The following is a 14,553-nucleotide window of genomic DNA, read 5'->3' as shown; positions in this document are numbered from 1 at the left end:
ACAAGAACTCTTTGGATACAATCAAGAAAATAGGCGATATAGTGTCAGCCATCTTTGTTCACTAAACTATTAGAGTTGAAACAGAAGGAATAGTCTGCGCATTTAAGAACATGTTCATACTTATCAATCAGATAATGTAGGCATGTATTAAATTAAAATAAGGACTTGGCTAGTTCCATACAACATCACTCTTATAGTTATTACAGACAATTATCAGTTTCAGAAATCTAGAAAAACTGGTGTTGCCAAACATATCTCACTTCTACATCTTCTCCTTCGGAAAAATTAAGGTTAAGTCAACAAAGTGTTCTTATTGAACAGAAACAGTGAAGTAATATCATTAAAGGATTAGCCTCTTGCTACTAAGGTCACATTCACAAAAGCTGTTTCATAAGCTCATTTTTGAATCCTTTGAATCCTTTTGAAATATTTGTGCACGTGTTCCATCTGGTGGACTGGTTCAGGGGCATTCAAATTCCTCTACTTCATAAAGCTAGAAATGTATTAATCCAACAAAAAATGTGAAAAAACTGTATTTTCATTTGCCTTGGATAATACTGCACTAAATTTTAACCCATATGAGTTAGGAATCTTAATCCACATATTCTGAAATACTAATTTTAACTAATTGGCAAAGGGTGTATTTATGCAATCACTATCTGCCTTTTCAATCCCTTTATCTAACCACTGTTCATCTGAACACATACCATTCTCAATGTCTTGTCCAGTGATATGCTGACTGCTTGTTCCAATTCAGAGTCGCAGATAGACTGAGCCTATCCCAAAATCGAAACTCTGCTAGACCCCTACTGCTACTGTCAGTCTGCTGCTAGGTATACTCATACATCTTTGAGCAATCTTCATTATAAATATGCTGATCTGACAGAAAGGAACACTGCTCTCGAATTGAAGACCCACCTCACCCCTTCAATCATTGGTCAAGTGCCCTGTCTTCAATTCAAAAATGCAAACCCATGTGAATTGGCTGCCTTTTTGAGGAGTTCTTTCATTTTCCAGACGTATTTATTTAATTATATTTTAGCAAAAAATGCATGCATTTTGCACATTGTTAGCGTACTGGATGGCTTGACATGTAGATTATGTAGCACAAGTCTTCTTCTTCTTCCTCTTCATCTACTCCCACTGCTATGTGGGGTCAAAGTGCTTGATCAACCTTCTCCAAACAGCTTGGTTGTGCACTTTCTCACCAGTCAAACACTTTTCCTTTAGCTCTTCTTTTACTTTATCCATCCATCTCTATTTTGGCCTCCCTCACTTGTTCTTCGCTTGTACTTCCATTCATATCTCTTTATTGCCTAAATATTCAATTCTTTCCCCTCATCACATGTCCATACCACTTCAACCTCCTTTCCAGTACTTTCTTATCTCTCCCATTTTTCTTGTACAAGCAATACAAGTAAAGTGAGATTTTTTAATGGACATTTTTGATATTGCTTGCTGTTGTCCAACATTGGTCACCATAAGCTTCTGCTCTACTGGAAACATTTTTCTCTCCATTCTCCATGAAAATATGAAATTGAGAATTTTTCTTAACCATCACTAAAAATCACATGGGGTAAATAACAGAAAAATATATATCATTTTTGGGTGGAGCTTTCCTTTAAAAACAACTACTAAAATTATATTTTTATATGTGAAAAAGCAGGCAGCCCTCTTGGTTTAGTGACTGTTTTCACCCTTTTCACGTAAGATAAACATTTCCTGCATGATATGAGTTTCTCATATTGTACAGAAAACCTTTGGGCTCACTCATTTTCACTCTTCTTGACGTGTGTGATGTTTGAGGACTATCCTGAATGTATAATTTATTTTTTTAGCATGTCATCTTTCTGCACTTAATCCTGCACTGAGCTATTGTAAAATCTCAGATATCTTCTTTATTGGCTATATTGTTGTAGAGTTTTTTTTTGATCATTGTCCTGTTACACTGGCTTAGTTTATCTGCCATATTTATGGTCTCACATTCTCCAGCAGAAAATTTTGGCCATCGTTTTGAATTCAAGGTGGTCTCTGGAACCTGAGACAATAATCCTAGCCCAAGCCATCACCTTCCCAATACTGTGATTGAGTGCTAGTTTGAGGAATCTCCTTTCAAAAACAGTGTTTGACTTTTTTAAATTATTGTCAGACATTCCACTTTTGATTCACTTCTAAAGAACGTGTTGTTGCAGAACCTCTACTTCCCTTATGCATCTTTTTGCACAATTAAATCATAGAGCAAGATGCTTCTTGAAGATCAAGTGTTTCTTCCTCAAGTAGTTTTCTGGAAAAGTTATTCTGTTTCAGACTTTTCATGGTGGTGGACTTTAGTTGACCCCATAGCGTGTGAGACCTGTGGAACCTTGGAGGTGACCTTAAAATTCTATTGGATTTGTAGAAGCATAATTTGGTCAGAATTTGGAGAGAATTCATTTGGATCAGTAATCACTTTTGATGCCCTCTGATTAAAACTACGTTCACTTGTTACTTTCCTCACAAATTGAAAACAAGCTGATTTGTGTTGGACAAAATAATGATAAAGCAGGATTTTTGTAACATTACTGTTTGAAAGAACACTTTCATCTACTACTGGCATATGGAAAGGACTAAGTGAAAGGAATTAAATAAAATTAGGAAATGAAATTTAAAAATCAGAAAGGGTTGTCCCCTGTTTTTCAGCAGACACTGACTTCACATTCATCATATGATGGGTTTTAATATTCAGATTAGTACACCTTAGCTGTCAACAATTCAGGGTGGTACGTGAGGTTGTAAATTATTTGTATGTTATTGTGTTTATTAACATAAGGTACTGCAAAGTTAACCAGCTGAATATGTAAATATGATTTTTTGCTGCTAAATATTAGTTTAATGCAAATCACATCTCAACATGTTGAGCACTAGTTAAAGGTCAGATATATTTGAGAAGAATATGCATGAAGTAAATAGATAACCGTGTTAAATAATCAGTCCATCCTGCTGATTCCAGTTTTTAGGGTCAGAGGTAATTTTTAGCACACTGAAGGAACACGCCATGAACGGAACACCAGTTCATTACAGGGCCTACAATATACATGCACACACTCACTTACACTCTGACTCACAATTTACAGTTACTAAGTAAATTATCATGCACATCTTTGAGATATGACAAAAACAGAAGTATCTAGATAGATAGATAGATAGATAGATAGATAGATAGATAGATAGATAGATAGATAGATAGATAGATAGATAGATAGATAGATAGATAGATAGATAGATAGATAGATAGATAGATAGATAGATAGATAGATAGGAGGTGGAGTCCTTACCTGGCCGGAATGACATAATGGAAGGTTGGACTAAATAGGGGTAATACCTGGTCAGGATGCTTATGGTCCACATCCTGGGTGGGATGCCTGAATATTACAAGAACCGGCAGGGGAAGACAGCAATCAGCAGTTCATTCCCAATTTAATAGGTGTCAGTGTCCCTCATATGGAGTTCCAGTTTGGACACCCACAGGGCTGCATGGGAGTTGGAGTCCAGAGGAGTAGCCCTGTAGAGGTCCCTGGTGGATGATAGAGGGTGCTTCGGGGAAGGACATCCCTGGCTTTCTCATAACCAGGTAGTGTTCCCAACTGGCTACGTCACATCACCGGAAATACTCCCAGGTCCTCAATAAAAGAGACCACACTGCCTCTAGGTGAGTTGGAGCTGAGAGGAAGGAAGGAAACATGCATCTTGGAGGAATAGCAGTGTGGTGGAGATAGAGGAAGAGTGAAAGAAGGACAGACAACCTGTTTAATGTTTGTACAAGGTATTCTTGTAATAAAAACCCATTTCATTTGAATGCAGGACTGTTTTGTGCATTTGTGTTTGGGGTTTGGGGCTCAGTGGGGCCCTATACCCTTCACAATAGATAGATAGATAGATAGATAGATAGATAGATAGATAGATAGATAGATAGATAGATAGATAGATAGATAGATAGATAGATAGATAGATAGATAGATAGATAGATAGATAGATAGATAGATAGATAGATAGATAGATAGATAGATAGATAGAGCCCAGACATTGGGAAACAGGCAAGCACCACACTAACACACTGAGGCCACAATTAACATTCAGTTTAAAGCATTCTTTTCATTCACATACTCTTACACATTTTACAGTTTAATCAAGTTAAAGCACAAAGAACTAGGAAATATACATATAACTGTACAATCACATATGTGTATAGTACATCTCCATGCATGAACCCTTCAGTTTACTAAACCTTCTTATTCTTAGTCCTAGGGAGATCAACTTATTCCAGCAGCACTATGTCAAAGGGGGGCACCAACCCTGAATGGTGCACCAGTCCATGAAATGGTAAACTCATGCCAAGCAAAGTAAGAGATGCACATTTTTCCTAACACACCTAAGTATGAGATATTGCAGGAAAAATCATGGTACCCAGAGAAAAACTTGGTGAGACTCCATAAAGAAAGCAGCCAAGCCAGGTAGCAAATCTAGTCTGCAGAGCTGCAAGGTATTAACGCTAACCACTACACCACCATACCATCTTGAAACCAAAGAGATATTCATAATTCTTTTGTTCTATCATAAGTCTACTAGTAATGCAAATGCAAGAAAATAATAATCTGTTATTGAACCAATTTAGGGTTACAGTGGTCAGATCCTATCAGATGGTAATGTGCACAAGGCAGAAATCTGGGGGGCAAACTGAGTGATAATGTAAAGTTAATTAAGCAAAGGGCATGTGGTAACTGAGAACAGGAACTTGACATTTCCTTCTTTTTCCTTTTTCACATAGGGAAACATCTGGGAATGTGTGGTCTATACAAGTCAAACTCTGTCTAACCCTGGCCAAATGGCTGTGCAGAAGAGCTGTCTACAATGTAATACAGGGAGGGCTACTATCCATGACCATCCATTGCCGTCGTATGCTAGTTCTATCACTGATGCGTAATAATATAATAAACATAATCCAAATGAAAAATGAAACAAATCAGGACATGTTCCAAGTTATAGTAATACAAATAATAAATCTAATGGCCTCATGAGACTGACAAACAATTATGATCATTGCTGTGCATTGTAATGAATATACAATATTTCAAATTATTTTACAATTGCATTTTCTGTTTGATGAATGATAGAAAAACATGGTCAGATTATCCAGTTATCAAAAATCAAACCTCCATAATTTGGTTTCACCCTTTAGGAAGCCAAGCCTCAAACTGTCAGCAATGGACACAAAGTAAGACCCAACTTTGGATGGAGTGACAGGCCATCATAGGTCAAATTCGTACTCACAGGCTCAGTGAAGAGTAACTTACATCTTTGGGGTGTGTTAGGAAAAAAAACAACATGCAAATACGGAACAAAATTGCAAACACATTGTTTAAAATGCTGGTTCTTTAATGACATTTTATGGCTCTTTATTACATTGTGTGGTTCCTCATAAAGCTGTTGCTTGACAAAGCACCATTTTCGGGTTCTCTGTATATGAAGTTGGTTCCTTGTGCTTTGAAAAACTTATTAATAGGTAGAAAAAAAACCTGAAATGTTTACTCTATGATGGGCTACCTAGAAGACACTAACAGATTAAGAAAACCTAAACGTAGTCTGTGTTATTGTATGAAGCAAGAGTCCTTTTAAAATCATGACTTATTAGGATTTCACAAATTTGTTACCATCTATTCATGGTTATTTACTGTATGAAGCCTAAATAAATAAAAGTTCTTTCTGGAACCTTCATGTGGATGGGTCTGTTGGAAACCAAAATGGTTCTGCTATGGCATAGCTCTGCTGAACCACCCTACCACCTTTATTTTTAAGAGTGCAGGCAATGAGTGAAACCCATCCATCCAAACAGCAAGCTACCAGCTGTCAACCCATTATCCAACCAACTTAATTCAGTTCAAGGCCATGGGCGCTGAAGCCTTTTCCAACAGCAGCAGGCATGAGGCAGGGACCAACTATGAATGGATCTCCAGCCCTGTCATAACACTCTTAAAAATGCTGGTTCTTTAATGGCACTTATGGTTCTTCACTGGGGTGTGTGGTTCCTTGTAGAAATATTCCTTGACCAAGCACCATTTCATTCTGAGAAGGGTTCTTTGCTTATGAAGTTTTTTCTTTGTGCTTTTAAAAACACCCTAATATGTAGAAAAAAAAGTGAACTCTTTAATGTAGGGTGATGCTAATAGATTAAGAACACCTGAACTTAGCCTGTGTTCTTGTATGCAGCAATTAAAGACCCAACTGGTATTTCACAAATCTGTTACCATCTATTGTTATGGAGCCTGTTACAGATCTAAATAAATTAGGTTCTTTCTGGAACCTTCATGTTGATGGGTCTTTAGAGAGCTAAAAATGGTTCCCCTATGGCACCACTCTGAAGAATGTGCATTCTGGCATCTTTATTTTTAAGAGCGCAGGGTACACTAATGTGCAGGGAACAATGAGAGTCATCAGTTCACTTAAAATGTATGCTTTTCACATGGGGGACAAAACTGAAGTACCTGCTCAGAAAAACTCATGCAAACACTGGGAGAAGGAGAAAACTCTGAAACATTATATTAAATGAAGATAATAAACTGTAAACTAATGATAGGTTGAGTAAAAGACGTGTACTATGATAGCCAGCCAAGAGGAAGTGGTGCTGTAAAAAGACTGAAAATGCCAAAGTGGTGATAATCCCTTTAATAACGATAATGTCAATAGCACAAGAATAAAAAAAGAAGGTCACAGAGGGTTGATACTTTTCAAGCAGGAATTTTAAAAACACGAACCTTTTTTTTACTGAAGGAAGTGGATGCAGGCAAAATGGATGAATGGTGGTTGGAGGATCAGTGTGATGATACAATTTATCTAGAGCTGAGGGAAAAAGTAACTCCAGCTCCTGAGAATGTTAATCAGTTGAACAGCTTTGAATATCATAACGTCCCCATGGCATTCGGAATAATTGTACATATAATTGACATTCCTCCGTGCTCCAGGGATGATCGGGCATTGCATCTGATAGTGCTGCTCTTTATTTGACAAGATCGTAGCGCGCAAGGCAGCGGATGTCCGGGAGGTTTCAAAATATATTTGTTTTTAAAGCTAAATAAATCAAAGGATGTTCAAAGTCAAAAAGAACTATAAATAAGCAGGCTCCAGTATTTAAGCACTACATGTACGCGAACAGACGACTCAGTCAAGTCACTCCCGTTGCATCGGTAAACGAATTGACAGACACAGTTAAATGAAGGAGAGGGAGCGCTCAGACAGAGACACTCGTGAAAAGGAGTGGGCGACGCGTGTATGCCGTGGGGCTAATCCAGTCAACAGACCGAAGCCAACGGCATCCCGATCATGGAGTCTACTGTCTACAGGAAATTTTTACAGCCCTACAATCCTGCACTTGTCACAAGGAAAACTACTCGTTACGATAGAAACAACAGATTGTAAATCAACCTCGTGTGTATTACCACCAAGCTAAGGATGCTCCAGATTATCAGCCCCGAGTCTCCGCTTGGCGTTACGTTCATCACATTGCCACTATCACAACATTTACAGATAGGTAGATATTATAACATGCAGACATTTACTGTATATATGTTATCAATTCCCAGAACAAGGAAATAGTCTTAATTACCTTTTTCAGACATGCCATTCGAGGCCGGTAGTGCTGACTGTAATCACAGTGTTTGATTGTCATGATTGCGCTCCTTGTATCCGCCTGTTTATTCCGTGTTAATTAGTTTTTTTGTAACAGAACAGCGACAAAATCGCACGTTTGTGAGCCAAGCTTTTCTCAGCGTCGTGTGATAACAGAGAGGTAAGATCATTAAGAAACCGCGGCCAGGCGCTAGCCAATCAGAGCGAGTTTTCATTTCAGCGCTGCCGGCCGCTTTATTTCTAAGCGGGGTGAATAAAATCCCCGCAGACGATGGTTAATGCAAAAATATTTTCACACTTTTATTTACATTAGGGAATATTTTTTTTATCTTTCTCAGGCATTAAGTATGCTGTGTTTAGAAGAAACGTATCCATATTTGATTCTGCATAATGCCATGGATGATGAGTTGAAACACGACATATTTAACACATCAATTAACCAGCAGATATCTAAAGTATTACAGGTGTGTAAATCATTTTCACGCGTATATATTGTGACAGCACAATGCTGCCTTAAACGTGTAGAGTCCTAGATTCAAATCCCATCCCATACATTATGTGAAGTTTGTATGTTCTCCCGTGTCTGCACTCTTTAAAATAACGTTTTTTTACTGCTACTTTACTGGATTGTGTGGTTCCTCGTAGAGCTAATAACAATGAACCATTTCAGTCTGAGAAGAGTTCTTTGCCAATCAAATTGGTTCTTTGAGCTTTACAAAGATTCCTAATATGTGGACAAAACAGAAATCTTTAATGTGTATGGCTACCAGGCAGGTTTCAACAGATCAAGAAAACCTGCAGTTTGCCTGTTTTATTTTACCCAGCAAGAGCCTTTTTAAAAACATAAACTCAATGGTATTTCACAAATCTGTTATCATTTATTTATGGAACCTGTTAGAGTCCTAAATAAATAAAGTTTCTTTCTGGAATCTTCATGTCGATGGTTCTTTTGTAAATCAAATATGGTTTCCCTATGGCAATGCTCTGAAGAAACATTTTTGCACCTTTACTTTTAAGAGTGTGCCTGTCTAGCTTTATTCCAATATGCCAAAAACATGTACGCTGTCTTTAATGATGTCTCTAAATTTGTATGAGTTCTTGTGTGTTTGAATGTGCTTTGTGATGGACTATCATCAATTTAATTGCTGGATTCCAGATAATTAATTTCCATCTTGAACCCAATGTTACTATGTAATAAAGCACCAGCTCCCCATAACCCTAAGCTAGATAAGCAGGGTTAGAAAATGAAAGGATTAATATTTATAGAAGTATGTAAATGATTCTCATACCTACAATACATTTTTCAGATACACATTGGATACTGTTGCCTTACATCTTTACGTCTTTATGGAGTCAGGACACTTCAAGCTTAGGTATATGATATCTAAACCAGGAATTCTCAACCCAGTCTCCAGGGACCCCCAAACTGTTAAGATTTTTGCTCACTCCCAACAAACCTATACCAGGCAATCAGCAACAGTGCACTAACCCATATGGGTAGTGCCTTATGAAGCCCATCTAGGTGGCGTGGATGAATGTCGCTCCTCATTTTTCATAATGGTTGAGGGGGTCCCCCTCAGTGTCCAGAGTGTGCATATCTAGAGTAGCACAAACAGCACCCTTTTGTGCATATACCATAGCCTTCAAGGAGTAACCCTATGGAGTACACACTGCTTAACTTTCTTAAATGGTGCCCTTCAGATGACTGCACCCTAGGCAGCCACCTATGTCACTTATTGGGTTGACTGGTTCTGCATCTGGGCTCCATATTATCCTTGGGTGAACAATTTGATGGGTTCCATATTGGATCCAGATTTTGGCTAATATGTGATACATTTGGTGTCCCTGGACTGAAGAGTTCATCACAGAGCCTACTCATGCAAACACCCACACTCACTTGCACAGGTACCAAATTACAGTTGCCAGTTAATATAAACTGCATCGTGAGAAGAACTCCAGTACTTGCATAAAAAACCCCGCACAGATAAAAGGAAAATGCGTGGACTCCATAAAGGCAATGACTGGGTATGGGATTCAGATCAAAAATGTTGAACCTGTGAAGCAGAAGCACTAACCACTGTACCATCCATACCACTCCGATCCAAGTACTTTGAATAAACTAGCTGCGTGTGGTCTTCCTGACCAAAAACAACCTGAAGACTCCCTAGAAGTTATACTATATTCGTAAACTTGGAGAGGCATCAGCTAACTCTTAAGAATTGCTTGCTGCCCCACTGGCATTTGCAGGAATACACTGGCGATACCATAACTCAGCCATATTGCTGGCATATCAGTTCTATTAACCTTTGTGTCAAGAAAATACCTCCAGAAAGACAACGTTTAAGTGAAAACCTCAAGTCTTGTCCTCTGTTGCTGAGGTATTTCACTTGCAGCGTTTGCTTCGTTTCGACTCTGTGTCTCTTCATCTGTATCATTAGCACAACGTTTTTTTGCTGGTCACTGGTGTCTCGTAGTGAGAAGTGAAGTGCGTGAAAGCACCGAAAAAATTTAAAAGCACATGCATGCGCCATCTAGTGGCTGCGGTTGAGCGTAAGCGGAGCGAACACCTCCATATACATACAGGTCTTTCTTTTATACAGTATATGCCTAATAATTCTGTTTGTACAAGTCAACATACTCCTTCCCTGTATATGAGATACACTTTTTTCATATACAGGTAAAATTCTGTTACAACGAACTCACAGGGACCTAAAAAATATTTCGTTGTAACGAAAATTTTGTTGTAATGAGATTCTGTATTTGTTACTATACTGCTTTCTTTAACTTGTATCCAGGCGTTTGCAATCATTTCAATAGCTTCTTTCGCGTTAATTTTAATCTCCTCCTGCCTACAAGTTATGCTGGCGAGAATTTTTCTCAGCATTTCCTTGCCATAATACACTTTCAGGGTGTGAATGATGCCCAAAACCAATGGCTGAAGCACTGCTGTGCAATTGGGTGGGAGGGATTCAACGCGAACATTATCTAAATGTGGAAGCATGTTGTGGGCTGCACAGTTATCAATCAGGAGCCGAATCATTATTTCTTCGTCATATCGTGAGGTTTCTGAACTGTTTTGAGACCCCCACCCAATGGGAACGACACGCTGAAGTGCGTCCTGAAGCGAGTCTGTGGAAGATTGTTTGTCCGTTGCTGGGGCAGGGCAATAGGAGGATCACAGCGCTGCAATGAAGCGCCACAGAAGCAAATCATAAAAGATCGGGGTGGCGCTATAAGTCCCTGTCTTGCACTCCAAAACACGAGGCTTAGTCTCAGTACTTTAGGAAAACCGGCTTTATTCAGCTTGAAACAGGAACGGCACAGTTATTTATTGTAGCGTGATCTGCCACTCAGCTATACACAGACACAGCAGTCAGGCAGAGTCGTGGCCAGGTCCGTGATCAAGTAATCCTGTTACAGTATCTGCATTTACAATTTACATGCTCCTAACCCTCGAGATCTTTTCTGTTGTGAGCTGGGGGGCTGATCGCACCCCTACAGGTTAAAAAAAGACGCTGAAAGACTACCTTCACATTGCTCCCTTGCTGCTGGGCTTACTTGCGGCTGATCTATCGCGTGATCCGCGTGGTACTTCGCAGACTTAAAAGTCCAAACGCACCCGTCAGTTGCTGATTGTTTGTTTGCCTTTCTCTATCTCTGTCCTTGCCTGCTCCCGACGCGCACTCTTTTGAAGAGGAAGATATGTTTGCATTCTTTTAATTGTGAGAGGGATTTGTCATCACCGTCTTGTCAAGGAGCACGTTTAAACTTTTGAAAAAGAGACATGTTTGTTTGTAGTGTTTGAATAAAGTTCCTGTCTCTACAATCTTCTGTGTTTCTGTGCAAATCAGTGACCCAAGCATGACACTGTTTACTTTGGCGGAGAGACGCAACATATCTGCTATTGCCCCGTACAGACACGGAGATCGCACTTCGGGACGCTCTTTGGCTTGCTGTCCAGTTGGGGGAGGTCCCAAGAGAGTTTACAAACCTCACATTTTCTTGATCGAGTGCCGCATTAATAGGAATGTTTCTTGAACGAGAATCACCGAACCACATAAAAATGGCTTTTTCGACGTTTTCAAATGCAGCAGTTCACATAAATTTGCAGCCAGAGATTTCTCTACTTTTTTTTGCTCTGTCTTTCAAGAAAGTTGACAGCGTCGATGGCGAAATTCCGAATTCACTGGCAACGTCTTTTTTTTTTACCGCAATCGAGAGCTGCAAAAATGTGAAGTTTTTTTTTCTAATATGAACTGTTATCGTTTTTTCGTGTCTGCCGTTTCTATAGGAGGGAGACAATGAGTTAAATTCCAATGGATGTTTTTCAAATAATGACAAGCAATAAGCAAAAGGTATCACTGAAAACGCAGGAAACAAAAATGACAAAAAAAAAAAACAGTAGGGCCTACGAGGAAAGTTCGAAGAAAGAAAAAAAATTACAGTGTTTCTGTTTGGGGATCGTTGTGCACAACTGAGCTGCGGCCACAGAACTAACTGCTCTCTGGATGATTCATTCAGGCATTTCAAGGTCTTTTGTGCACTTCGTTGTAATGAAAGTATCTACTGAATGTACTTCGTAGTAACGAGGTTTCTGTAGACTCCTGTCATATGGGGAAGCTGTCGGGACCATAAAAATACTTTGTTGTAATGAAAATTTCGTTGTAAAGATATTCGTTGTAACGGAATTTTACCTGTATAAAAATATTAATTAAGTAGAAATTATGGTATTTTTGACTACAGACAGAGTAAAAACAAGTTGCAGTTGTCTCATTAAAAGGAGTTTATCCATAGATTACAATTGGCTTACTTAAAAAATTTGTGGAAACAAAAGAATATTTCAGGGACTATGGAAGCTGAGAGAGGACGTGCAATATCGTTATTTTTTTATTGTTTCCTCGAGATAACAGTAATAGAAGCTTTGCCATGCAAAAATGTGGCCACACTCTACTGGAAATGTGATTGCTGTTATTGCATTTTAATGTCTTTTCAGCCAACCAGTATCCTACCACTTTACCCATTACAGTGTGGCAAAGGGTAGATTCTTATCCTAGCGGCATTGTGCTTTAAGTCTTTATGGGATGTCAGTCCATTGCAGGCACATTCACACACACCTTCACTGGGCCTGTTTAGAGCCATCAATTAACCTAAACTGGAATGGGATCTGCAGCTTGACAGAAGAAACCTGGAGCACCTAAAAAATAACTAACAGAGTACAAGGGGATCGTGCATCACCAGGCACACACTAATGGGCCAAAGCTCAGCTCTTTAGGGAGTAGAGGATAAAGCAGGGAATGTAGGAAAAAATGAAGGGGGGGGGGGCATGTAAACTGCACACAGACAGTGAGTGAGCTTGGAATAAAATCCACCCTTCTGGAGCTGTCAGGCACCCACACAAAACACTGCACCGAGAAGAAAGTATACAGTATCAGACAAGCAAAAAACAATACATGGTGAACTCATTAAATACTCACTGCATGCTTCTTACAGTGTGTGAGGGAGAGAAGTTACAATTACACTGCATCAGCGTGTGGGCTTCAGCAATTACGTTGTATCATCATGTAGGACTCAGCCATGCTCATCTAGAGCCAATCATTTCTATATTCTTAAAATAAGCATATCTCAAACGCCTTTGTCTTCATGAAGTGCCTCTGGCATTATTACATTAGTCAAATCCTACACACGTAATGAGCTAAGCACATATTATTTGTCAGCTTACTAACAATATACTTCTTTGAACAACTACAGTTAATTAACACAGCAAGTTATATATGGTCCAATAAAGACTGAGAAAAATAAAATATGATTGCACTGTTAATGATAATATGCTTTCAATGAATTAGAACAGTGGTTCACAAAGTGTGGTTCAGGTGTAGTTCAGGTTCCAGGTGCTCCATGAGCTGACCTAATCTTCATTCTTAGAAGAACTGGGTCACCAACACAGACCACAGAGTGCCCTGTCTGATTTTATACAGTCAATAACACGTTTTTCTTTTTCATTACTCTGTTCTGGGGTGGCACGGTGGCATAGTGCCTTGCAATAAGTAGAACAGGATTCAAATCCCGAGTCTTTTCCTGCTAGGATTCTCTCAAAGTCTGTGTGGGTTTTGTGATGGGCAGCCATGGCCCTCTCACCTGAAAGGACCAGGTGAGAGAGCAGGCATAGGGCACCATGGATTCCCACAGGGCATGCTGGGAGTTGGAGTTTGGTGGCTAATCCCTGTTGGGTTCCAGAGGTGCCGTCAGGGGTTGCTGCAGGGATTGCGGAGCCCCACTTCGCCAAGCTTCCGCATAGTGTTTCCACACTACACTAATGGACCACAGGAAGTACTACCGGGTGCGGCATAAAAGGAGCCAGCTGCCAATGCTCCAAAAGCCGGAGTTGGGAAGGAAGGGATGACGCTTGCCGGAAGGAGAGATGGAGAGAGAAAGAAGAAGAGGAAAGAAAGGGCTGTGTGCTTTATTCTAATATACTTATTGGACCTGTGGATTGTGCTTTATTGTGGGAAACAACTGGGAAGTGTTTTCCACAGCAAAATAAAAACCCTATGTGTTGCTGGACTTGTCTCTGTATCTGCTTGTGTCGGGTTGGGGGAGCTGGTGTATCCCCTGCAAGACCACAGTTTCCTTCAGGTGCTCCAGTTTCCTCCTACTGTCCAAAGACAAGTTAAGCGAATGGTGATGCTAAATTGCCTCCAGTGTGTGTTTGCTGTGCAGGTGTATGTGTGTGCATTTGCCCCATAACGGACTGGCACCCTGTCTGGAGGGTTTACTCCTGCCTTGTGTCCTATGCTGGCTGGAATAAGCTCCAGAACCCACACAACCCTGTTGTGGATTAGGCATGTTAGAAAATGACATGACTACTCTTCCGGCTTTGAATTTATATGGTTGTAA

At 39.6% G+C, this 14,553-nt stretch overlaps 1 protein-coding gene across 2 annotated transcripts in view; it reads right to left on the bottom strand.

The window, feature by feature from the left end:
• LOC114665051 (regulator of G-protein signaling 9-like) overlaps nucleotides 1-7,826 on the bottom strand; it is a 200,797-nt gene extending 192,971 nt beyond the window's left edge. For both annotated transcript variants that reach the window (XM_028819421.2, XM_028819422.2), the window contains exon 1: nucleotides 7,637-7,826. In XM_028819421.2, coding sequence (XP_028675254.2) covers nucleotides 7,637-7,699 — 63 coding nt within the window. In that variant the 5' untranslated portion in view covers nucleotides 7,700-7,826. The remainder of the gene's footprint in view (nucleotides 1-7,636) is intronic.
• Nucleotides 7,827-14,553: the final 6,727 nt, after the last annotated feature.

Source organism: Erpetoichthys calabaricus, chromosome 14 (genome assembly GCF_900747795.2).
Source record: "Erpetoichthys calabaricus chromosome 14, fErpCal1.3, whole genome shotgun sequence".
In the NCBI taxonomy this organism is placed as follows: domain Eukaryota; kingdom Metazoa; phylum Chordata; class Cladistia; order Polypteriformes; family Polypteridae; genus Erpetoichthys; species Erpetoichthys calabaricus.
Note: the sequence above shows the minus strand (reverse complement) of the source record. Positions and strands in the feature narration are given on the sequence as shown.